This window comes from Ictalurus punctatus, chromosome 13 (genome assembly GCF_001660625.3).
Source record: "Ictalurus punctatus breed USDA103 chromosome 13, Coco_2.0, whole genome shotgun sequence".
In the NCBI taxonomy this organism is placed as follows: Eukaryota; Metazoa; Chordata; class Actinopteri; order Siluriformes; family Ictaluridae; genus Ictalurus; species Ictalurus punctatus.
The window spans coordinates 699,506-725,000 of NC_030428.2; the positions used below are offsets into that span (position 1 = coordinate 699,506).

The following is a 25,495-nucleotide window of genomic DNA, read 5'->3' on the forward strand; positions in this document are numbered from 1 at the left end:
TTACCGTAGTTGCAGTTCACCTGGCAGACGGCAGGGGGCGGTGTCTGCTAACTATCTGAATTGATGAAAAACAAGAACACGGCCACATCTTTTACATTCACTTGCTTCTGATTCTTCAGACAAAATAAAAAAGAAGACAGTATGCAAGTTCTTAAAATGAGATTTAAATAAAATAAAAGTACAGATGAAAAAAGGTACAGAATTCTTTTTTGTGCGCAAAATATTCATTTGGTCCATGTTTTAGTGTAGCCAAGGTCAAAAACACTTTTTAATTCTCTTATAATTTACATTACACAAATGGGAGGCAACAAAAGGCTGGAAAAGTAAAGTGCTACTGGAAAGAAACAGCTGGAGGTAAACTGGCGACAGGTCAGAAACGTGATTGAGTATAAAAAGAGCCTTGTGTTGTCCCCAGTCCCGACTTTTTGAGACGTGTTGCGGCCATCAAACTCAAAGTGACCTTATTTTCCCCTTAAAACGGTCCATTTCCTCAGTTTAAACATTTTAATATGTTTTCTATGTTCCGTTGTGAATAACATACGAGTTTATCTCCTGTACGAGATTACAGTGTAGAGTGGAGATGGACGTTTTAATGTATGAGCGAAAATATCTCAAATATTTAGATATGAGAAACTCACCCCATTTAGAAAAATGTATAAAAAATAACATAAAATCTGAGGGAAAAAATAATAAAAGACACGCTATTACGGATGATCCGAACCCCAGCTTAATCCTGACTGGCCGCTGGCTGGGATGCTGGTTTCCCATTGGCTGGGTGACCTTTCAGACGGGCGTGTGGTCTCGTTTCTCCGCTGTGATGTAATTAAGTATTGCATTTGGGACGTCCAGCGTCTCGTCCTTCTCCAGCACGATGTCGTAAGACTTGACGTACGCCTCCCTCCTCTCCTCGACCTTCACACGTTAAAATAGAAACGATTCGTGTTACAGTTATAAACACGTGATTCAGTCAAGACGAGTTTCAGCGTTTGTGGGCGTGTCACCTTGTCGTTGAGGTAGCCGATGCGCAGGATGTTGCGGAGGCCCTGCACGCCGTCGGCCATGTCCAGGTCTCCCAGCGAATCTCCCAGCAGCAGCACGTTGCTGCGATCGTGTACGAACTGCTGTGTGTTCTGTAGAGCGCCCTCTCTTTTATTAAACGTGTGGATCACATCGCCCTTAAATGCACGCACCACACCCTGACACACACACACACACACACACACACACTACTCAACTCAACGGTGTGGGAGAAAGTGATACTCAATAACACACACAAGTCAGTCGCGGTCATAAATCAGAGCTGGAGAGTGATTACGTGTTGGTCGAAGTCCATGTAGTTGGAGAAGACGCGCACGTTTGGGTGGAAGACCCCGTGTTCAGTGATCACTTCTTCTAAAATATCTCCGACTCCGGCTGAGAAGATCAGCAGAGGAACAGAGTTCCACCGCAGCACGTCAAAGAAAGACTTGTACCCCTCTCTAAAACACACACACAGAGCATTCAGCATGATAACACACACACATACTGAACTGAAGTATATGAAACACGATGCATTGCGGGTAATGACCTCAACATGGCGCCGGAGTCTCTTACAGCCTGAACCAGCTGGTCTTTCCTGATTTGCTCTTTGATGAGCAAATCGTGAGCTCGCGTCCACCTAACACACACACACATATACACACACACACTTTTCAGTGTTTTCGCAGATTTCTGCGTCAGAATTCTAACAACGAATGAATAAAAGATAAAACAATAATAATTCTGACTGAAGATGGTGTTAATGATGGTGTGATCTCTGACCATTCCTCCATGTGAGGGATTTTCTCCTCCACCGACATCGAGTTGTTGATCTCAACAGGGTAATAAAGATCAAACAAATCCGACATCTGCGTAAAAATAAAATAAAATACCACTTCAATCTGCCAATTTGTATTTCTTTCAGCCCTCATGAACACAGACGGTTGTTATGGTTACCTTGGCTTTACAGTCCTCGCTAATGACAGTGCTGCTGTGTAGAATACCTGAGGAGGAAAAACACAACGTATTAAAATCACGTCACGTCATTTCAACCAATCAGCAAGCGTTCCTGTGAAGAGGCGGTCCTTCCTGTGCGTCGTCATTTTGGAAAGAATCTACGCCCCAGGGTTAAAGCGTTAGGATTAATGCCGAGTGTGTGTGTGTGTGTGTGTACGTGTGTACTCACCGTATGAGGTAGGGCAGCGTGTCCCTTTGTGAGCAAATCTGGTGAGCGTCATGTCGAAGTCAGAAATCACCTACACACACACACACACACACACACACGTTCACATCACACGTTCTCGGAGGAAACCGGAGAGCCCCGAGGAAACCCACACGGACACGTGTGTGTACCTGCAGTGCATTAGGTCCTTCTCTCCGCATGTGTTCGATGATGGTCTCCACTCGTCCTCCGTCTCTCATACGCACCGACGCGTGCTTCAGCTCCGGAATCTGCAAAAGAACAACCTTTAACTCTATTAAACCCATTTTATCACAACCACAGGGGCGGATCTTTACTGTAATAAAGATCAGTTTTACATCCGCTGTCACACACCGCTCCCGACGCCGAGCCTTATTACACTTAATAACGACTACAAACTACAATAAACTACACCTCAGTTCAAATAAAATAACTAGTTTCATTTATATCATACATTTCCTCAAAACCAGAAAACACTCATGCACATCAAAATAAGTGAATAAATAAGTAAATAAATATATATAAACAAACGTAAAATAAAATAATTAAATGAAAAAGGAATAAAAATGATTATGCAAATTTACAGTCCAACATTTACACATTCAAAATGGCGGCTTTCCCGCCAAAAACACCAGTAATGTATTTTTTTCTTGTTCCGCCCGTATACCGACAAGCCCCGCCCCTAACCTACTAGCCTGTAACTGTCAACCGGAATACGGGTGGGGAAGCGCACATTTTCCCAAACAGCTAGAGACGACTCTTACCATTTTCAGCAAGATGTTCATAGCTATGCACGTTCGTAAAGATGACAATTACTGTTTATTTATTTATTTATTTTATTCACCTCACAGGAACATTAATAATGAGGCGGAATTTAATAATATGCTGGATGTGTAAATAAAGTGACCAAAACCGGATTCAAAAGGACCCTTTAGGTGGCCGTGAATTTCGCCTAATCAAAAGAACAAAAAAGTTGTCTTCTTTTGCGCCTGTCTAAAAATTGTTGCGAATTAAAATTCAGGCGTACAGTACAGTTATATAAGCGGATGCGCAATAAGAGCTTTTATTTTAGTTCTCGTTATTTATAAAGCGTAAATGCTCGCGCATGCGCAGTATTCATGGAACGGTCCACTCTAAAACATGATGGGGGGCGGATTCGTGTAGACTTAACGTTAAAACTTTAACGGTGATATCCTGACCAAACCATATCCTGACTTCCCGTACTGCCACCTGACACAGTACATATTATACAAAAGTGTGTATATTGTATGATGTACTTGTTGTATGAAAGGTGCTATATAAATAAAGATTATTGTTGTTGTTGTTGTTATTTAGGTTTCTTATAATGAATACAGGTCTTTATTTCGATTAACATTCCAAAGCAAGAACTGTTTTCTGAATCCTTACATAACATTAAAGACAACAAAAAAGCTACAAAGACATGATCATTCATAAAATTACAGAGAAACATGTTTATGTATGAAAAAATATCTTCTGAGGCATTATCTACTTAAGGGAGTTAAATTTGTTCATTAGAATTCAATCAGTTCTGTCTTATTTCCCTCCCTTTCCCCCACACTTGTCTAAAAATGGTCATGAAGGTACGGATGATGACTTACTTATTGTATCAATGAAACAAATACAATAAACACAATACACAATTTGGTACATTCGTAAAAAGAAGGAACACACTGGCGAGCTCAGCAACACCAGAAGGACTGGAAGACCAGAGAAGACAACTGAAGTGGATGATCGCAGAAATCTTTCCTTGGTGAAGAAAAACCCCTTCACAACATCTAGCCAAGTCAAGAACACTCTGGAGGAGGTAGGCGTATTGTTGTCAAAGTCTACAATCAAGTGACGCCTTCATGAACGTAAATACAGACACCACTGGAAACACTCAAGAATAGAAAGGCCAGATTTAGATAGACTTTGCTTTTAAAATAAAGAAACCCTCTAAAAAAAGCCTGACCAGTTCTGATGTAAGGGTTAGGGTTAACTTGTACTAGAATGATGGAAGAGAAGAGTATGAAGAAGGAAAAGAAGTGCTTGTCTGTCACACATGGTGGAGTAAGTGTTATGGTATGGGCATGTATGGCTGAGACGGAATAGACTGAATTCCCCAATGGTAAAAGTTAAATGAGAAAAGTAAAAATTCTCTCATCATTCAACTCAAAAATGGAACTTTCATATATTGTAGATTCTTTACATATAAAGTGAAATATGTCAACCCTTTTTTGTTTTAATCTAAATGATTACAGCCTACAGACTTACATATAGCACTTATATATGGCTCTTAAACCACTTTCACACCCAAGATGGAGCATTTTCCCTAAAACATGCCACAATTAAAGAGTTTGTGTTCCACCCGTATTCCGACAATAAATAAATTAGCGCGGATTAGCCAAACTGCTAGCGATAACATCATAATTGGAGTTCAGATCTATACTCGTTTGCACAGATGAAAAATCAATGTTTTGTTTTTGTCACAGAAAAACACAGAAAGTTTAAATAAAGCGAGTAAATCCGCGTTTGAAGGACCCTTTAGTTATCTATGAAATTCGCCTGATCAAAATGCACGTCTTTTTTTTTATGCCTGCCCATTTAAAAAAAAGAAGAAGAAAAAAAAGATTGAATTAATTCATAATTCACTGAGTCGAGTTGAAATAGAACTTAATTAAAATATCAGTTTAAATGTTGTATTGTAGATCTCAGGTGTACAATACAGTTCTACAAACCATATGCTAAGTAAGAGCACAGTGAAGAATGTACCATTTCACACAGCTACATAGGGATTTTAAGATGATCTAAAATTTAGTCAGTTTTCCAAAACAAAAAAGAGATTATAAAACATTGTAAAACATATAGAAACTTTTATAAAATATGCTTGGTAGATATTAACAGAGGCGGTTCCCCCAGAGCAGGTTGTACCACGTGATCTGAAACGTTAAAGTGAAAGTTAAAGTGAAAGTTAAAGTTGTTCTCTTTGTACGGAAACATGGAGACTGATCTGATGCGTTGTTTTTATCTGTTGCTGTTGATGGTCATCTGTGACGGTAATATACAGCATTATTCTGCTTGTTAGTGCACTGTGACTTCACTTTGAGTTATATGGAGCTAAAAGGACAGTATAGGATGTTATTTATGTGAGGAGGATGGGTTTCTCTACCTGTGCTTCAACTCAGGAAAAAGAAATGCAGAATTGAGGGACTATAAAACTATAAACTATAAAAAAATAAATAAATAAATAGTTCGTCTGTGAAACTACCAGTCAACCAGAATTAATTTCTAATTGCTGAATCACTAAAATCCAACACTAGTGAGTATTGTGGCTCTGGTTAAAAAACACAAATAGAGGGTGTGGTTCATGCATAGACTGGGGTTTTTTTGTTGAGGAACTGTATCTGTGCTTCCGTTTAGAGACGGTACAAGGCTCAAAGAGTTTCTAGAAGTTACGAGATGTTTCTTAGATGTATCTAATTTACATTGAATTGAATTGTCATGCTCATTTGCATATTAAAATGTGTTACATGAAGGAGGATTGGTTTTAAGAAACAACAGTGATCAGTGATTGGTTTTCTGGAGATTGGAGCTCTGGAGATGAGACAACCTCGTGGGTAGGGCTGCACGATTATGGCCAAAATGATAATCTCGATTATTTTTATCAATACTGAGATCTCGATTATTTATCACGATTATTAATTGATTTTAGGGCACACGGTGGCTTATTGGTTAGCACGTTCGCCTCACACCGCCAGGGGCGGGGTTTGATTCCCGTGGCTCTGTGAGTGTGCATGTTCTCCCCGTGCTGCGGGGGTTTCCTCCGGGTACTCCGGTTTCCTCCCCCAGTCCAAAGACATGCATGGTAGGCTGATTGGTGTGTCTAAAGTGTCTATAGTGTATGAATGGTTGTGTGAGTGTGTATGTGATTGTGTGCCCTGTGATGGACTGACACCCTGTCCAGGGTGTACCCCACCTTGTGCCCGATGCTCCCTGGGATAGGCTCCAGGTTCCCCGTGACCCTGAAAAGGAGTAAGCAGTTGAAGATGGATGGATGGATTAATTGATTTTAGTGACAGCATATTTTTATTGCACTTTCATATTTATTAAGTTTTCTCATGCCACAATATAACACACAAGTAGGCATGAGAAAACTTAAGCTGGTCAATTATGAGGGAATTTAGGAACATAGTGTGAGCCATGACATATTAATTTACCTTCTGATAAACTAAATCTAATATTTTCAGTTCATTTTACAGACTGTGTGTAAAAAAACAACCGTTAACCTGTTTACCTTGTAAACAAATACAATAAACCTCAAGGTTCAGTGTTTGAAGTCTGCTCCTCTTAAATATATTTAAAGCTACACTATTAGACATTTCCACTGTCCTGGTTCTGGGCTGGAGTCAGTTCTCGAACCGCTCTGTGTGTATTGTGTAGATATCTGAATAGTCTCATATAGGATGTGATTGGGTGAGTTCATTTACCCGTCAGACGCAAAGCACTTTAATTTAATGGTGCTCATTACTGATGCTCCGATCAGAATTTTTACAACCGATACCGATCCAGACACCAATCTTTTTTTTTAAGCTTTAATCAGGAGGTTTGTCATAAACAGTTAAATGTAAGCTCTCTGCTCATGGTCACTGTTAACTGAATTAAAATAATAGCAATGAGATACTGTTGGTTAATTGATAAATAAACAGCATAAAATATTTATTTTTAAATATCTTAAAAACAATAAAGAGTCCTAATTAAAACTAGACTAACACAAAAATGATCCATATTAGGAAAAAGGCTAATAGCCTTCTAAGGAAATAGCGAACTAAGATTAATGTCAAATTGATATTAAATGCAACCCATAGTAATTACACATTATTTCATTTCTCATTTTATTTATATTTTTTGAAGTTATTATAATATCTATTTTTATATTAAATTATTTATTTATAACTAAGCACATTTTCTGTCTTTTCATTTTAGTAGTTTTATTTTTGTTTGTTTATCAGTTTTAGATGGGTTTCCCAGTACAGTGTCCATGTCTGCTGATGATAGTGTGTTTTGGGGGGATTAAATCAAAACATGGAAACTGATGTTGACTTTTCTAGTGATATCTGGCAACCGTGAGATTAAATGAAGTGAATTAGAGTTAGTGAAGGAGAGCTGCAGTGTACTGTATGTGTACAGACCGAACAGTTCCTACTCTTTATTATTTATAAAGAAGTTTGTATTAAACTCAGCTTGTAGCGTTAGCATTATTATTAATTTACTCCGCACGAGGCCGCTGAGTCTACACGAGCAGGTGAAAGTTCAGGTCATTTTGCGGGATCAATAAAAGATGGCGGTTGTGAGCTCGGAGAGTTGAGAGAAGCAGATGATGTAGAGTTACTCTCTTCATTATAATGGCTTCTCTGCAGTATTTCCACACTTGTTCAGTTGACTGAGGAGATGAAAAGCAGTGTGAAAGTAACTCGGTGTAGATGCATTTTGGACTTCCTGTAGTTTTTATTGAGATTGTATTCTACAACTCCAAACAGGTCACTCGCACCGGTGCGAATAAATATTTCTTCACAGTCACACAAAGTACTTTTCAGTCGCAGATGCGAGTGAAATGGTCGCACTGTACCTGGGTTTATCTGCGAAGTTTTTTCCAGTTCTGCGTGATGATGTTTAAAGTCCTCGACAACCTCTGTAGTGTCATTTAGCATCATGCTAGTGTCATGATTTCCCCTTGCACAAGCACTGGAGCTCGAAGTGAAGCTGGCCGCTAGAGGGATAAAATCCTAACCCCGTTTCCGGCTTTTAATACTACAGAATGACATCATCCCTGCACCGCGCTATGTGATTGGCTGTAGTTAGGAAGCGCTTGATCTGAGTGGAGAAAACAGCGGAGTTTTCTATGAGCGGAGGACGAACTTTAAACGTTAATATCGAAGTCGATCATGTTCATTTAATCGTGGGCCGTCAAAATCCTAATCGTGATCGATATTCCATTAATTGTGCAGCCCTATTCGTGGGTCTTGTGCCAGAGCTCTGGGGAGGAGATCACCACGTTAACCTCTGAATGGGGCTCTGGAGCTGAGCTAAGGTCACCACGTTGACCTCAGACAAGTGTTCAACAGGTGTGACCACCTCGTGGGTTTCATGCTGGAACTCGGGAGATGAGGTTGCCATGTTAACATCCGGCTAGAGCTCGGCAGGTAAGACCACCTTGTAGGTCTCAGGTTGGAGCTCTGGGGAGGAGGTCAGTGTGGTTTGCCTGCTCATAATAGGTGGTGAACGGCAGGGCAGGGTTGTCTGAGTGCTCCAGTGCTTAGAGCGAGGGGAAATCGTGACACAGTGCAGTTAATGCTCCAGGTCAGATACTCAGAGATGTGTACTCCCAAGAGCCTGAAGTTAGTCATGCGTTCTCCATTTATGTAAATAGATGTTTGTGCATGACTTTTAGTGGCCCGTCGTGAATCCACAATAAGTTTCTTGCTTTTTTGGGTATTGAAAGCCAGGTTGTTATTGGTGTACCACTCCACCAGGTACTGGACCTTGTAAGCTGTTTTATTGTCTTTGCTGATAAGGCCAACCGCTGTGTTGTCATCTTCAAACTTGATTATGGTGTATATAACACCCCTATAACTAGGGATGCACCGAATGTTCGGCAACCGAAATTATTCGGCCGAAAATAGCAAAAAAATCATTTTCGGTTTTCAGCCGAACAGTGACGTGTTTGATGACGCAAGAAAATAGTGTAGCAACCAGAGTGAGACACGCGAATGTCACAACCTCGATGAGGGGGCGCAGGCATGCACGAGCTACGTGCACTTCGGGTGTTTACTGTGGACACGTGGGTTTGTTTAGTTTCTGTTCCGGTGTATTCTGTCACGTCGCGAGACGTAAGGGAGTAGAGTACGGAAGCAGGTAAAGACGTATTTATTTAAGGGCAGGCAGACAAATCCAAATCGTAATCCAAAAAACGTAGTCAAGAGAGGCAAAGGGTCGGGCGATCGGCAAACAGGCATAAACGAGGCAAAGCAGGAATCAGAGTCGCGTCACAGAAAACAGGGTCACAACACAAAACAAGAAACATGAACTAATACTATGGACTGGGAGCGGAAACACCAGCAGGGACTAAATGAACTGATCTGTAGTTTACACTAACTAAATCTATCAAGTTATATTGTGCCTTGTTGGTAGCCTGTGCCTGCTGGAATGGAAAAAAATGTTCAGTGTTAAATAAATATTTTGAAATTGTACTTTTTGTAATTGATTTTTTTCTTTGAAAAGCAAGACAAAATAGTAAAAAGCACATTTTGACTATTTAATTTATGCAATGGTGAAAAAAATGGCAAAATAAATGGAAAAAATGTGAAAAAACGTGTTCGGTATTCGGCTTTTGGCCAAGTTTGTCATTGTGTTTGGTTTCGGATTCGGCCAAGAATTTTCATTTCCGTGCATCCCTAGTTATAACCATAGGCAGGAACCCAATCGTGGGTGTACTGGGAGTAGAGGAGAGGGCTGGGTACACAGCCCTGTGGAACACCAGTGCTCAGAGTGAGGGTGGAGGAAGTCATGTTGCAGAGCTTCACAGACTGTGGTCTGTCTATGAGAAAGTCCATTATCCAATTGCAGAGGGAGGTACTGATGCCAAGGTGGGTGGGCTTATTTATCAGCTCAGCTGGAGTGATGGTGTTAAATGCTGAGCTGCAATTGATAAATAGCATCGTCACATTGCTGTTATCCAGATGGGTCAGGGCTAATATCACTCTGAACGATGGAGAAGAGAGTAATGTCACCACTCCTATCCAGAGAACACAACCAATTTTACTGTCTTGAACTCCCAGACACAGACAGCTTACTTACTTTTAAGAAGTCTCAATCAGGTTATTCCAGTCCCTCTCAGTTCATCACAAACATTTACCCATTCACAACTAGGGGAAATTACGAGTAACCCTAACCCTACCACCTAACCCTAATGTTGGAAGTAAATCAAATAAGAAATAAAACACAAGGGACACAATGTGTAAGGAAATAATTGTTTTTATTGAGGATAACTTGGTCTGGTGGGAGAGTAATCCGTGGGTGAAGAAGGATGATAGGGAGCAGTGCGACCAGGGTCTTCTCCCAGTGAAACTCAGCACAATAATGACATGAAAAGCAGAAGTTGATTGTTAAAAATGGAAACGAGGCTAGGGCAAACATAAGGGGACTGGAAAACCTCTGAAATGCAAACTTAAGGATCATTGGAATCCACAGAAATGGTGACATAATGGGTTCTGAAATAGCCCAAAGCTCAGGGATATTGGTGTTGGGGAAATAACCAGGGACGGGAGCTCAGGGAGACCAATTGTATAAATAGGGGAGCCTTGCTCCTGGGTTTTCTTTAGATCACTCTTGGGATGTCTCAGCTGTGTGGATCTCATGTGGTGGAACAATAAACTTGGACCTTTGCTTTTTCTCACTCCCTGGTTCCGTGTCGTGCTTTATTCTTCAAGGGCTATTGGATGTAAGTACTTTTAATCTAAAATAAATTTTTACTGTAACAGGTTAGTGGGCTAAAATTGGACCCACACTAACTCCTAACTCAGGTAAAATCAGGTGGATCAGGTCTGACTCCACCCCCTGAACTTTTGGTTGTGTAGGGAGGAGTACTGTACTTTCATTTACCCAGTGGCATGTTTTTGTGAGGGTGAAGGAAACTAGCATTGCCTGGGAAGAACAAACAACATTAGGTCAAGGTCTGTTAACTGTGTTTTTATTCACTTTAGGGTTCCATGTCCATGGTCCGTCTGATCCTCTCATTGTCCAGCTGGGAGGCTCAGTGATACTGCCCTGCTTTGTAGAGACTCCTCTACCAATGCAAGAACTGGAAATAGAGTGGAAAAGAAATGACTCTGAAACTCTAGTGCACTTGTGGCAGGACGGAGAGAGTCATCCGGATTCTCAGAACCCGAGTTATCGTGAAAGAGCTCATTTCTTCATTGAGGAGATCGCTCAGGGAAACTTCTCTCTCTTCCTTACGAACGTGACCCGGGAAGATGCAGGAGTTTATAAGTGTGCTGTTTACACAAACCGTGACTCCTATGAAACTCTGATTGAAATAAAGGAGATTGGTGGGTAAATTCTTTCACCTAATTCACATGATGTTCTGTAAAAAAACATGAATTAAAAAGGAGTTCAATTCTGTTTATGTAATTCTCATTTCAGAGCGTTTGATCGTGTCTGGAGCCCACGTCATATCTGCGTATGCGGGTGAAGATATCACTCTGAATTGCTCTGTAGACTCACATATCCCAGCGGAAAATATAGAACAGGTCTTATGGATGAAAATGGATGGAGAGATCTTAGTGCTGCTCTATGAACATGGTGAGGTCCACACAGACTCGTCCCATGAGAGATACATGGACAGAGTGGAATTGTTCAGCGCTGAAGAAAGAAACAAAGGAAACTTCTCATTGAGACTGAAGGATGTCCGAACTGACGATAAAGGGCTGTATACATGTTCTGCATTCTCTGGGGCATTCTCAGATAATACAACTGTGGAAGTGCAGCAGCTGGGTAAGTCACTGTTTTAATGTACACATCATGTAAAGATGTACCAGAGCTGAGTGCTGAAACACGTTGGAAGTGGATTATCATGACTAAAATCATGTGCACTCTCTCTGGGTCATGTAATGGAGACAAGTGTAGAGTAAAGTTGAATGAAAACGGAGTAGAACAGACAGACAGAACAAGAACTACGAACACGTGTCAGGACTAAGGAACATAACCATAAGATGACAACATAAACAATTGCAAGACACTGTGCGCTGAGGAAAACGTGACTATATACACAAGTGTTAATTAACCAAAACATGAAAACAGGTGCAAACAATCATGTGATGGGATCATGTGTGGTGCAGTGGCTGATGGGAATCATAGTCCAGTGGCTATTTCGGCATATCCATGACACTTTCCCCTGTCAGTCACAGTGACGCGGTCACATAATGGAGGCTGACATGGAAGCATAAACAAAGGTCGATGTTCAGAAAGCAAACACGATATAAGGCTTGGACATACGACAGAGACTAGGGAGCTGAATGTAATACTTCACAAAGTCATTGTGTAGAAGCAGTCTCTTTATACTGTGGAGTGAGTGTGTGAATTGGATGCAGGTGTGTGTGATTAGAATGAATGAGTGTTCTGGGAATTGCAGTCCATGGCAGCCATGTTTGTAGGCCGCAGTGCAGGATGGGAAATGTAGTCACTGGTTTACTGTGATATGACAGACACTAGCCAACCGTCAGCATCTGTGAGGTCATGCACTACCTATCCTCTATGTGTAAGCACATTATTCTTGATGATATCAGTCCCTTAAAATGTACATTGATTGCTCCAAGATGACTTATTTATTTATTTTTTTAAAAGTATTTTATCTGTAATATGAAAATGTATTTATTATGGAAACAGGTCCACTAGGTGATGTGATGAACTATTTTATAATATCACCAGTTGTTCTTTATTTCATCACAGATATTACAGTGTTATAATGTTTTAATAACTCTGGTGTTTGTGCTACGCAGGTTTTTCCTCTATGCAGGTTGGAATTTTTGTTTTATGTGCACTGGGATTTGTAATTGGATCACTTATCCTAGGATACTTCTCTTATACATCTTTTAATAATAATGGTAAGTCTGACCTTCATTTTATCACTTCGGAAGTTTGGTAAGGTTACATTTCGACTTAATAAAGTAAACTTAATATAAATGTTCTTTATTGTGTTTGTAGATGACAGCAGAAGAGCCCTAGCTATACAATTGGGACATGTAATTTGTCCTAATATTACTATGGTCATTGTCTTCATCTTTTGGGGTGTTACTGAGGGTAAGTATCACTTAGACAACAAGCGTTGCTGGTGGCTCAGATAAACTGTTCACAGGGCAAGTTCTCAGCTTGGTCAGTGAATGTGACCTGCCCCTCATCTTGCAAAAGAACTTTCATCTGTTCACCGCTAGTGAGGACGGAGTGGAGAACCTTTTATTCCCTCTGCACAGGCCACAAAGCCCAGAGCATCAGGGAAAATGGCTGCCAAGAACTGGAGGAAGAAATGACAACCTCAGCCAGCCCAGCACTGTGAGATGAGGTGTGAGTGGTCACAGACCTCTGATTGTGCCTTCACAGATGTGTAGTTCTTCAAGCATCTGGTAGAACCATGGCCCTGATGGTCTCTCAGAAGAGAGCGTGATGGCTCACCATCTCAATCCTCTCCCATAGAGAAAAGATGCAGTTGCTGGATGTGCCTGTGAACCTCCAAAGGTCTTTTTAGACCTGTAGTGGCCACAATGCATAGCGCTTAAACTGTGCCTCCCTATGACGCAAACAGCTCCCTCCCAGACACCTTGGCAGATTTTTGTTCAGTGTATAGCCTCTCCAACAGCCTACCGATCCCAAAGAGACAGCCATCATCTCAAGCGTCCACTCAGGGCCCAAACAAGTCTTCAGAGCCTAGCGGCACATAGGTTAAGAAGTCCTTCAACCTCAGTGTGGCACAAAGAAGCCAGGCTGATAAGGCTGGTACCTCATGAGGTAAGCCATTTTGGCTTCTATTCTATGAGGCTCATTTAGAAGCAGAGATGCAGTGACTGGAGGACATAATTCAACTGCTCTGTGGCCGCCTGTGGCCCCTCCCTATACGCAGAGATCTCCTAACTCAGGCTCACTGGGAAATACTTCAGCCTCATCCAGAAGGTCTGGCTCTGGGCCTGGTGTGTGAGAGGTTCAATCTGACCACAGCCTGGTTAGCTGATAGTGTTATGACCGTTCAGAATACGAGAGCATCGGTTATGAGATCAGACTATAATTGCAAATGGCGTCTGGTTTAGGAACGGTGCACAGCCTCAGGCTCAGTTGCTTTCCAGTGTCCCATTCCTACAGGAACTGCTAGATAAGGGCAAAGCCCTGTCCACCATTAAGGAACACCTGGCTGCCATTTAAGCATTCCATGTAGTTTTGGGGAACAGGATTGATGAAAGGGGTTCCTCGACTCCACTACAGTCTAAAGCTTTCACACCAAGGGACTTGTCTGTGGTGCTGGATGTATTATCAGAACCGCTGTTCGATCCTCTGGATCAGTTAGATCCTATAGCACTTTCTTTGAATATGGTGATGCTGCTGGAACTGGCTTCAGCAAAGTGCATTAGTGACATCCACGCTGATAACCATGCTGGTAAACCCATCACGTATGCAATTTCTACGGGGTGAGGCTCAGGTTTTACTGGAACCTAATCCTACATTCATCCTCATAGTTATCGTAACATCACTGACGTGTCAGGTGGCTGGCATAACGGAATATTGCTTCTGAGGGACAACGTGAAGATACCTCACTCGTGCCCCCAGAGAACTGAGGATATGGTTGTGACCTAAAGATATTCAACCCCTTGTTGTCTCCCCCATCTCCATCAGTATTATGATAGAGAACACACCGCTGTACTGCCAAAGAGGAGACATGAAAGAATTTAATTCAGAGGTGCCATTAACATCTTTAAAAAATAAAGTGGTTAGCACGTTGAACTTACACCTCCACCAGGGTCGGGGGTTCGAGTTTGCATGTTCTCCCCGTGCTGTGGGGGTTTCCTCTCCAGTCCAAAGACATGCATGGTAGGCTGATTGGCGTGTCCAGTCATATCCGTAGTGTATGAATGGGTGTGTGAGTGTGCCCTGTGATGGATTGGCACCCTGTCCAGCATGTACCCCTCCTTGTGCCCCATGACCCCTGGGATAGGCTCCAGGTTCCCGCGACCCTGTAGGATAAGCGGTACAGAAAATGCATGGATGGAATAATTGACAGTAATAGTAATTCAATAAAGAGACGCTATTGTGTCGTATTAAACTCAGTGGGGTGTTGGTTAATAAACAGTTTCTTTATTGGCTGTGATACATTCATTAATTCATCGATCTTTCCTCCAGGGTTTTTGACAGAAGCAGCAACTTGTTCAGCACTGAACGGTGTTCGGATCCTTTTTCTACTTTGGATTGCTCTCCACTTGAAAACATTTGAAGGTATGAATTGATGATCTCATGGATAAGTGGTCTTATGAGAACTTCTCAGTTATTGGCATTATGTAAATATATAGCTACAAATCTGAAAGAATAATCCATTTGCAGTTTAAATTCGCAGTAAACACATTTTCGATATAATCCTTTAATAAATCGTTTTTTAATCTAGTTTTCTTTATAGAAACTGTGTGATGTTATATAGCAGAGCAGGAAATAATGACTTTTTGAGTATCACTGCCATTACATTTAATTGTAAAGTGTTAGATTTGACACTTTGTTGGAGGCTGTTTAATGTGACACGGGATCAGCTGCAGGTGTGTATAAAGGTCTGCATGTCTGATAAAGTCATTTAAATATTTATTTTTTTGGTATTTTGGTGTCTCTGGAAACACCTGCAGCAGGTCATCAGTGTTTAGGATTACTTTAGTTAGGCTTTTTGAAACTGGGAATGAGTTATAATGTGGGATTTAGGAAACACCGGCCTAATCAGTACGTACTGTGTCCTCATTATATTGCAGGTTATCCCCGCCAAATAATTAACCGCTCGACAATTCAACTACAATATGCAGTGATAAGTGTTGTTGTTTATTCACGTGAGTATCAAAACATTACACCATTACCATCTGCAGGATCTTATTTCACTCTTGTATAAAGTAAAAAGATAAGAAAGTAAAATGATTTGAAAATCATGTCTTTGGAAAAGATAAAAATGAATTAGTCTCTATTTTTATAATTTCTAAGACACAAATTAAAGTCATTGTCAGGAGGTAATTATCCGTATCAGCGCCTTGGTCTATTATCTTTTGTCACATCTGGGAAAATGATATACTTTGGTTTAACCCCTTGCTTGGGGTAGAGAAGTCATTTTAAATGCACAGGTCTGATTGTGCTCTATTAAAAAAGAACGAGACAGAGCTGTTTGAATGTGACTGCTGTTCTATATGTGACTGGATTATAATTGTTCCAGCTCTCCTCCAGTGCAGTTTACTTCATCTGAGTAAAACTTTAAACTTCATTATTAAGGCTTCTTGCTGCAGTTGATGTGATAACGTCTACCGCTTGAACGATCCCTAAATACAAAACTGTAATATTTTATTTTTTTATATTATATTGTATTATTTATTTCCTTTACATGTTTTACTTCTGTATTTCTCTAAGCAAAGCGTTTCATATTTTTGTTTACAGAGCACTGTATGTATTAGTGTAATATATACTAACATTATTTTTGATTGTGTTATTGTCTAGCTCTTGTTGCGGATCTCTGGTATAATGTAAACACTGGAGGGAAAGTGGGGCTTCTGATATTTCTGCTACTGGGGCCACTTTCTACTCTTCTGTACATTCTGTATCTTATCACTACTGGTAGGTGTTTCAAGCATTTATTGTTTTTATATTAAACATTTCTTAATGTGTGCGCGCGCATGTGTGTGTGTGTGAGAGAGAGAGAGAGGTACATCAGTTCTACATTATAGAATTAATGTACAGATACATTAATAGTCTCAGAAACCTCTGTGTATAATTCTAAAATAACTTCTAAAATAACTTCTAAAATAACTTCCCTGCTGACGATGTCCTGTTGAACATCTCTGTGTATTTATTTCCTTTAAAAAACTTTAGATTTTGACATTAATTAACTGTTTAAATTTGTTAACCTGCAGCAGGTGATGAGGGTTAAACACATGGCATGTGGAACAATATAGAATTAATGCTTATAAATAAATAAATAAAAATGACCACAAATACTGTCCCAATCCCTAAGTACAGATTTCCTTTATACTGACGTGCGTGAATGCCTCTGATTTTCTGTTTCTCAATCCTACTGAATCAGTTCTGGTGTTGAGGACAGCATTATACTATTCATGGTATTTTATTTATCTTTCACAACTAGTGAATAATTCAGTTCTGTAATTATTCACATGTAAATGCATATTGTAATTTGCTGTATTTCCATATTAACACATCGTAGTTACACGGGTCCTTACACTGGAATAACAGCACTGGTGTATAACTGTAATGTTACCTTTTGTTTCGGGTAGCTGTCATAATACCTGGAATATAAATACCATTCATGTGTTTTTATTTATTGTTCTTTAAAAATGCCTTACAGACCTCTGAAATAACCCTTTGATGATCCTCTATTTTCCAATACAGTGTGCCGTGGAAGGACTCTACAAGAAGAAACAAGCTTAAGTTACACTATTACAGAACTCAGCAATTTTCTACGACTATTTGTTATTATAAGTACATATGGATTTCAGTCAGGTAAGAACCACTTTTTGCAGGTAATGTTATATTTGATTGACATGTACGTTTCATTAAATGTACTATTATATTTTCCCAAGCACGTCTTATCCTAAAGACTATTATATACAGTATATAAAACATTCAGACTGCATGTGTAGATGTAATGTAATTGATTTCACACACTAAAGCTTTTAAATTCTAGATATTTTAAATATTTAAACATATTCTCTATATTTTGTTCCCTCATTGTCCAGACCTACTAACACTTACATACAGTACCTTAAAATCAGTCTCATCCCACAAGATTTCAGTTTTAGTCGTGTGTGTGATGAGCCTGGAGCATATTAGCTTCATCAGCACAATTACAGACACAAATAATAATTTCAGATTAAATCTGAACCTTCTCAAACAAAGTGCTGTATTAATTTAATGAACATTCTCTGTTTCTCAGGACTTCTGGCGTTGGCACTAATTCCAGTTTTTGCACGGAATTTTATTTACCGTTGTTTATATTATTTATCTACATGTAAGTACATTATATATTTCTTTATTTGACTCATTTTAGATCATTTATTTTTGCCAGTCAAACATTACATTACATTAGATGTAATATGCGTTCATAACTATATTATTTTATCTTCAGTCCACAGACATTACATTATTTAAAACTCTATATGTGTAGATAACAGTTAACTGATCACACAACTCCATTCCTAAAAACTTTTACATACAGACTTTGTGTGTTGGTCAGGAATACAGTGAATTCAAATGTTTACGTTAATAAATGTATTATTTTCACAAATGTACATGATTCTAAACACATTTAACTTTTGTGTTCGTATAAAATGCATGATATACTGAATTCTAAATTGATTGTAGATTTAGTTTGAATTTAATTTGTTTTAACTTCTCTCACTTCTCTCTGGCTGGAAAACTTGATAATGTTAGTGAGGAATAAAATCATGCTTGTGATGGTATATTCCATCAGATTTGGGTATCGTATTAACAGTTAAGTAGCTTGCTAGCACTGCGCTAACACTGCAGTACAGAAATCTTGCTACGGAGCATGCAGCAGATTTAATAACCTCAGTAAGACCAGTGAGAGATGTGTCATGTGAAGTGTGTAAAAACACTCGTTTGTTTTTGCAGTTTTACTCCAGATATCATTCGTGATGATCCTGGAGGTTCTAACTGCATCAGCGTCGATCTACATCCATTATGTCTTTGTGGATAATGTGAAAGGTAAGCACCAGTCCTGCTTCAGTACTGTTTATTGGTAGAGGAGATGCTTTTCCACTGGATCGTCCTCACATGGTTTCATGTACAAAAGAAGTTATAAATGTTAAATAGTTAATCAGGAAGCCAAGAGGAAGAAGGTAAGAATAATCCAGTACAAAATCACGACCATGTGTTTTATCTTTCAAAGTGTTTTACTGCAGTTCTGTGGTGAATTGTTTATACAGTAACTCTGTCGTGATTGCACTTGTGTAAAAATGTCTTTTTCTCACTTTGTAGAGCGTGACGCGCTGACCTGTGCGACTGCATTCCTCCACATCTTGACCATGATAACACTGTTTATAGAGTATTTATCAGGTATTCATTACTTTTCTCATCCTTTTCAAATACTTTTTATTTTAATAGTACGATTAAAAAACTAACACATTCAGATCAATTCAAAGGAAGTGGTTTAAACTTAATTAAAAACTAAACATAAATTTTAAATCCAGTGTTATATTAAGCAGCACACATAAGACCTGCACTACCTGAATAACAGTAACATAATTTTATTTTATCAGAGGTTAGTTACAATAATTAGACCACTGCTCAGGTGAATTCTCAAATCAGAAAGTGTTGATTCATTTTCTATAACAGTACGGACCTGAGTATTTATGACTGTAACATAAATGTTTATATTAATGCACTCGCTGCAATACTGAAAGTTATTGTTTCTGTAGTAATAGCTCGTTCACAAGTGGAGCTTCATTGGTATTGTTGATATTGTTAATTGTTGTTGATATTGTTGATTGTTGATTGTTGTTGATATTGTTGATTGTTGATTGTTGTTGTAATTGTTGATATGTGTTTCTGTTAGGAGACATTTCTTTAACATTTATGGAAGGAGTATCGAGTAGGTGCTGTGTAACAGTCAGTAATTTCCAGGTTTTTTGATGTAAGAAAATGAAATCAAGATAAAATCATATTAGAACCTTTTCTACCTTTATTGTGACATTTTAAACTGCTAATTAAAGTGAAAAACAATAAGAATCATTTTAGGGAAAAAACCCCGAAAAACAAAAAACTTCCAATCCCCAGCTTGCATAAGTGTGCACACCCTTTATAACTGGGAATGTGGTAGTGTTCAGAATCGACCAATCCCATTCAAATTCATGTTAAATACTGATTAGTGTACATCCGCCATCAATTAAAGTGACTGATTAACCCCAAATAAAGTCCAGCTGTTCCTGTAGGATTCTCCTGACATCTTCTTGGTAACATCCGTCTGGAAAAGTCCTGGACCACAAAGAGCTTACAAAGCAAAGCAGATACGAGATCTCATTGCTGAAAAATATCAGTCATGAGAGGGTCACAAAAACAATTCCAAGGCATTGGATATTCCATGGAACACTGTAAAGACAATAATCAGCAAGTGGGGAAAATTTTATTACAGTAAGAAAATATTACTAAGAACAGGACGTCCCTCTGAAATTGATGAGAAGACCCGGGGAAACGGCTACAGCAACATTAAAAGATTTACAGCATTTTCGGGCAAGTTCTGGTTGCTCCTTACATGTAACAACAATCTATGTTATGGGCTATGGGGTAGGGGGGCAAGAGGGAAGCCTTTTTGAACCAAAAAATAAATAAATAATGAAACATCCAAAGTTGATTTTTTTCCCCAGAATACCAAAAGATAAGTTTGGCTAAAAAAACAACACACAGCACATCACCAAAAGAACACCGTCCCCACGGGGTAGCATGGTGGTGCAGCATCATTCATCGGGGCTGTTTTTATTCAGCTGGAACTGGGGCTTTAATCGGGGTGGAGGGAATAATGAGTAGCTTTGGCGTAAAACCTTAAGGCTTCTGATAAAACACTTAAGATGAAGAGGAATTTCACCTTTCAGCATGACATTACACACACCTTGCAGGTGCAACCTAGACACATCATCTGTGACGTAACCTGGGGTCATCGGGTGTTACGGGTCTTTCAGCATCATACACTATTGCCCGGGCGACCCAGGCAAACCCTCAGCAGCCAACCTCAATGGGGAGGCAGTGGGTCTTCTACCACCTTACCAAAAAGATTGAATTCTGGGATAAAATCTAAAGGTGCTTCAACTAAGTATTAGTTTAGTTTAGTGTGCAAACTTATGCAACCAGATTATTTATTACTTTTTCCCCCTAAAATGATTTGTGAAACAATATTGTGTTTCACTTTAATTAATAAGTTAAAATTTTGCAATAAAGGTAGAAAAGGTTCAGACATGATTTTATCCTGGTTTATTTTTTTTTAAATCACAAAAACCTGCCATTTAACAGCGGTGTGTAAACTTTTTACACCCACTGTATTCTGTAGGAGCTGTACACGGTCATTCCCTTACCATCTTGAAGATAAAGAGAAAAAAATATAAAAGAAGGCAGAAATGGGAAACTCCTCTGTCCTGGAGATTGTTCTCATGAATGTTCCACAGCATTTACTGTAACTACAGCCATGGGGAAAAAGAAAGTACACCCTCCTTCAATTCTATTCTTATTTATTTTCAGGAGTTAAATAACAGTTGTGTGGTCCTCACCAATTTCTATAAACAAATAAATAACCTTAGATGATGATAAAAAAAAACCCACAACAGGTTTAAATATGTAGTTGTTTTTTTCCTAAACGTAAACCAAAATTCAGAAACCAGGTGGGGAAAAAAATAAATACACGCTTCCTACTTCCACGATCATTAAGAGAGTAATAAACAGCCTGGTGTTTCAGATGAAATATCAAGAAACATCAAGAAGTGTGACTACCTCTATAAAAGCAGAACATACGGCGGTTTGGTGTTCTGGAGCACATCATGCCAAGGAGAAAGGACATCAGCCATGACCTCAGAGAAGAGATTTGTTGCTGCTAATCAGACTGGGAAGGGTTATAATTGAAATCCACCATTCTCCAGAGAGAAGGATGGAGAGCCTTCAAGACAGCTGCCTTCTCTTCTCAGGAGTGTGCGTTCCAGCAAATTCAGCCCAAGTTCAGACCGTTTAATCCTCAGTGATATAAAGAGAACCCCAAGAGCTTCATACTGTGGCCTCAGTAAGCACATTTCTGGAGTATTGGCGTCTGTGAGATGTTTGGCCAAAGCATCTTGAACGGTCCTTGCACCGCTGTATCTAATCATTCCGAGTGGTTTTATCATTCAGTAGTTGTGAGTAATGTAATGGGTTAGACAGCTAGAAATGTGGCGTCCATGTGCATGGTTGTGAATGTCCTGCTGAAAGGGTCTGATTTTGACCAGCTTCAGTTACCACTGCTGTGCAGGTTTGGGGTTCCACTAGTGCGTTGTTATTTATATGGAATTGGAAAACGTGTACTGGATTACACAGAAGGGAACAGGTTTTATTTATATTGTCACAGATCTCGTATAAATTCACTGATTTCACTTTAATCACTACAATTCCAGAATCTGACTCCAGAAACACTGGGACACAGCAACGTAAGTACAAGATTATTTTCTGTCAAAGTATGAAGATATTTCTGTCTCAGTCAGGATATATCCGAGTTACATTCAGGCCATAAAATACCGTTATTCTATATTTATAAAACAACACACGGAGTTAAAAGGGAAAAGTGAAGGTTTTGTCTAATCCTCATGTCTTTGTGTTGCAGGTTTGTCCCATTTGGTTGTGTTCATGTTTGGCTCAGTGGTGGTGGTTCTTGTGAACGCGGTTGTGTTATTAGTGGAGCTGATCCTAAAAGCGCGTGAGTGAACTCTATAGTCCATGATTTTAATAATAATAATAATACAAAAACTCATCACGGTAAAAACATTAGTGTGAAATTACTGACATTAAAGTAATCAGAAAAATGTTATTGAAACCAGTCCAGTTTAATGTATATACGTACAGAACTACAATTTCTTTTCTTTTCCAATTATGATTATAAATAGAAACTGGCCAGCGTACAGTGGATCTGCGCGTCGTTCTCCTACCGACTGAATGCGTCTTTGCTGTGTGCTGCCTTGCTTTACAAATATCTGCTTTCTGTAAGTATAATCTACAAACACGACACAGTGTGTGATCTGATGTAGCTGCTCTGTGTACTTTTTCTCATTCTATTGTCGTATCAGTAACAGAAATAAAGTCTCTGACTCTGAATATATCCCTTAGATCAGACTCTACACTCGGATTATTTACATCCGGATCGGTTTAGTACTTGTGCATGCTCTAAACACGACCAGTTTCTGTTCTAAAACACTGTCACGTTTTCTTTCCCCATCACACACAGGGAAGGAGTACAGAGAAGAGTACGTGAGTATTGTTGAGGAACATGAATGTATAGATAGATGTTTAGATAGACGATAAGATCGTTTTTGTTCTGGTTTTTACAGATTTAGAGAAGAAATCGACCGGCTGGGACGATCGTGTGGTTGTAAACAGAAACACAGGGTGAGTACGTCATGGTGTAATATTAAACACGGAATAAAAAACTGATTAACATCATTAACTTGTGCGTTTTTACATTAAACATCATACAAACGCAGGACTCACCTCCACAATGTGATGAACGTGAACTTGAGAATCTGGCTCCTGAAGCTCAGACCTCAGGGTCTTAGCAGGTAAGAAGAAAACAACAACACAAGATTGTTCCAGGTGTTATTACTGAAATATGAAATGAAAAGATGAATGAATCATCAGTGATTGTGTGCGCATCTAGAAAAGCAGAACGTACGGCGGGTTGGTGTTCTGGAGCACTCGGGTGTATCTCTACATCACGCTGAGAAGAAAGGACATCATCCATGACCTGAACAGACTGGACGCACTCGTCTGATCACCTCAGGGATTGTTTTAAAGATGCTTGTAATGTGTTGTATCTAAATATTTTTTTATGATCTTTTGAGTGACACTTAAATGTGAGTTTCTTGTCTTCATGTTTGCGTCTCCTGTAGAATAGTTTTTATTATCTAATTTCTAGATATAATGACTGGATTTATTCATTTATTACCTGTTTTGAGACATTTTATGTTATTGTTTAATCATCTGCAACATTCATCTGATACATCTTTTGGATGCTCAGAGTTTATATTTATATTCAGTACACATAAATCAGATGACATATTATATAAGAGTGATGCTGGAAAGGTATTATAAGTAATGCATTTCTATAATTGTATATAACATTTCTTTATTATTTTTGTTTAGTTCTTTTGCATTTCAAGAGTTAAGTCTGATTGCAGCGAGAGGAAACATGGCGTGCTGTATGTTAAAACAATGAGAATTCTTTTTCTTTCTTTCTTTAAAAATAAAATCTGTAAAGTTTTGTAATGTACTCAGACAGGTGAATGTGGTGCTTCCGGGTTTATTATAATATCAGTGTCATTATAATATACTGCGTTTGATGTTGGGAAACTTAAATTAAACACTAATCATGAAATCGTGTAGTTTGAGGTCACAGTTTAGTGACGTAAAGCAGAGGGTTTATTTCACAGGCTTCTCTCCGATAAATAAAAAGTACCGCAATAATAATAATAAATATAAAATGTCCCTCAATAATAAATGAATAAATAAATAAATAAGAGAAGCTACCGCTGATTCTGAGATCCTTCACTATGGCGTGAGCTGGTTCTAAGAATGCTGGAATTCTAGAAGTTCCGGTCTATGACCTTACTGGCCAAGGTAAGAGTGAAATGCGCTCACTTTCACTGATCTTTACCACCGAGTTATACTTTTCCAGACTTCTTCTCTGCCAACCAATCAGTGTTCACCTGAAGGTCGGTTAACGCACAGCACTGTAGATAATCATGACCTGCAGTTAGCTTCATGGTGGACATGAAGGTATCAGTGGGTACAACACAAGGTACAAGTCAGTCCTTAGTATCTTCTAGACCAGTCGAGTTCTCAGAGCTGCTCCAAACACGACTGCACCAATTAAATAAATAAATAAACATTAATTAAAATGTTACAGTCCCTGAGGGAACCTGAAAGCTTGAACTGGAAACACCCAGAACCTTCTTGGTTTTGGGTTCCTTTAGATCTACATCTGTGGAGGACTCAACGGAAATGAGTGCCTTTCACGGCCGAGTGTTTCGACCCTCGTTACGATCAGTGGACGCGAATCGAACCGATGCCCATCCAAAGCAGTGTCGTGAGCGTCATCGCTCTGAACAACCGAGTGTTTGCGGTAAGAACTTCCAGCGCTGAGAGTCAGTGAAGTTTCTGTAATCGCTCTGTAAAGGATGGGACGGAGGCGTGTTTCTGTTAGCACGGTTTGTGTTCTTTTATTAATGCATCATTATGTTATGTTCTTTTATTAATGCACATTAAGCCCACAGTCTGCAGAGCGTCGAAGCCTACAACCCTCATACCAACTCCTGGAGAATGCTTGCCTCCATGTTTAACCCACGAAGGAACTTTGGCGTCGAGGTAACGCACCAAACAACACATGGCTAACTAATTTATTGTTTCTTTTACCGAGGCTGGATCCATCAGACTTCCTAACTCCAAGCAGTGGAATGAATTAATGAAATTAGTCGTGTACCTCTTCGCCATGACGCCGCCTTTTTCTTCTTCCTCTCCTTCTTCCAGGTGATGGACGGCCGCTTGTACGTGGTTGGCGGCTACAGCGACGAAAGCACCACAACCAACTGCGCGTACTACGACGAAGAGAACGATGACTGGTACGAGACGTATAGCGTCAGGTCCAGAAATCTGCCGTTCTGGAGTTCAGATATAAATCGAGACCAGGATCAGAACTGTAGTGATGTCTAGTGATGTTTCCTTCAAATCCTAAACTCATGGTATTAAGTG

The 25,495-nt window shown here is 39.5% G+C and overlaps 3 protein-coding genes across 10 annotated transcripts; 2 read left to right on the forward strand and 1 right to left on the reverse strand.

The window, feature by feature from the left end:
* Positions 1–142: 142 nt before the first annotated feature.
* Positions 143–7,979, reverse strand: LOC108273774 (7-methylguanosine phosphate-specific 5'-nucleotidase). 5 transcript variants are annotated; one of them, XM_053685037.1, is made up of 10 exons: positions 7,845–7,979; positions 6,195–6,240; positions 2,371–2,469; positions 2,204–2,273; positions 1,975–2,021; positions 1,801–1,886; positions 1,568–1,657; positions 1,316–1,478; positions 1,002–1,196; positions 143–912 (listed from the first exon to the last, which is right to left on the reverse strand). In XM_053685037.1, exons 3-10 carry the CDS (start codon positions 2,437–2,439, stop codon positions 784–786), a joined length of 849 nt encoding a protein of 282 aa, XP_053541012.1. In that variant the 5' UTR covers positions 2,440–2,469; positions 6,195–6,240; positions 7,845–7,979; the 3' UTR covers positions 143–783. The 5 variants fall into 5 exon arrangements, with proteins under 5 accessions (XP_053541012.1, XP_047015644.1, XP_053541013.1 ...); XM_047159688.2 differs by lacking the exon at positions 6,195–6,240; XM_053685038.1 differs by lacking the exons at positions 6,195–6,240; positions 7,845–7,979 and adding an exon at positions 3,911–4,041.
* Positions 5,163–24,017, forward strand: LOC108273772 (uncharacterized). Of its 4 annotated transcripts, none has more exons than XM_053685033.1 (19): positions 5,163–5,274; positions 10,978–11,322; positions 11,417–11,767; positions 12,772–12,876; positions 12,977–13,072; positions 15,155–15,247; positions 15,763–15,837; positions 16,490–16,606; positions 17,396–17,506; positions 17,940–18,014; positions 18,638–18,730; positions 19,004–19,081; positions 22,153–22,185; positions 22,359–22,451; positions 22,639–22,734; positions 22,977–22,995; positions 23,080–23,137; positions 23,233–23,307; positions 23,387–24,017. In XM_053685033.1, the coding sequence occupies exons 1-18, from the start codon at positions 5,217–5,219 to the stop codon at positions 23,302–23,304; spliced, it is 1,968 nt and encodes a 655-aa protein (XP_053541008.1). In that variant the 5' UTR covers positions 5,163–5,216; the 3' UTR covers positions 23,305–23,307; positions 23,387–24,017. The 4 variants fall into 4 exon arrangements, 3 of the variants coding, with proteins under 3 accessions (XP_053541008.1, XP_053541007.1, XP_053541009.1); XM_053685032.1 differs by having other exon boundaries at positions 23,406–24,017; XR_008397648.1 differs by lacking the exon at positions 23,387–24,017 and having other exon boundaries at positions 22,977–22,999.
* Positions 24,018–24,748: 731 nt separating this feature from the next.
* Positions 24,749–25,456, forward strand: LOC108273775 (kelch-like protein 10). The gene is made up of 3 exons (XM_017483298.3): positions 24,749–24,869; positions 25,014–25,111; positions 25,274–25,456. The coding sequence occupies exons 1-3, from the start codon at positions 24,749–24,751 to the stop codon at positions 25,454–25,456; spliced, it is 402 nt and encodes a 133-aa protein (XP_017338787.1).
* The last annotated feature ends 39 nt before the right edge of the window (positions 25,457–25,495 follow it).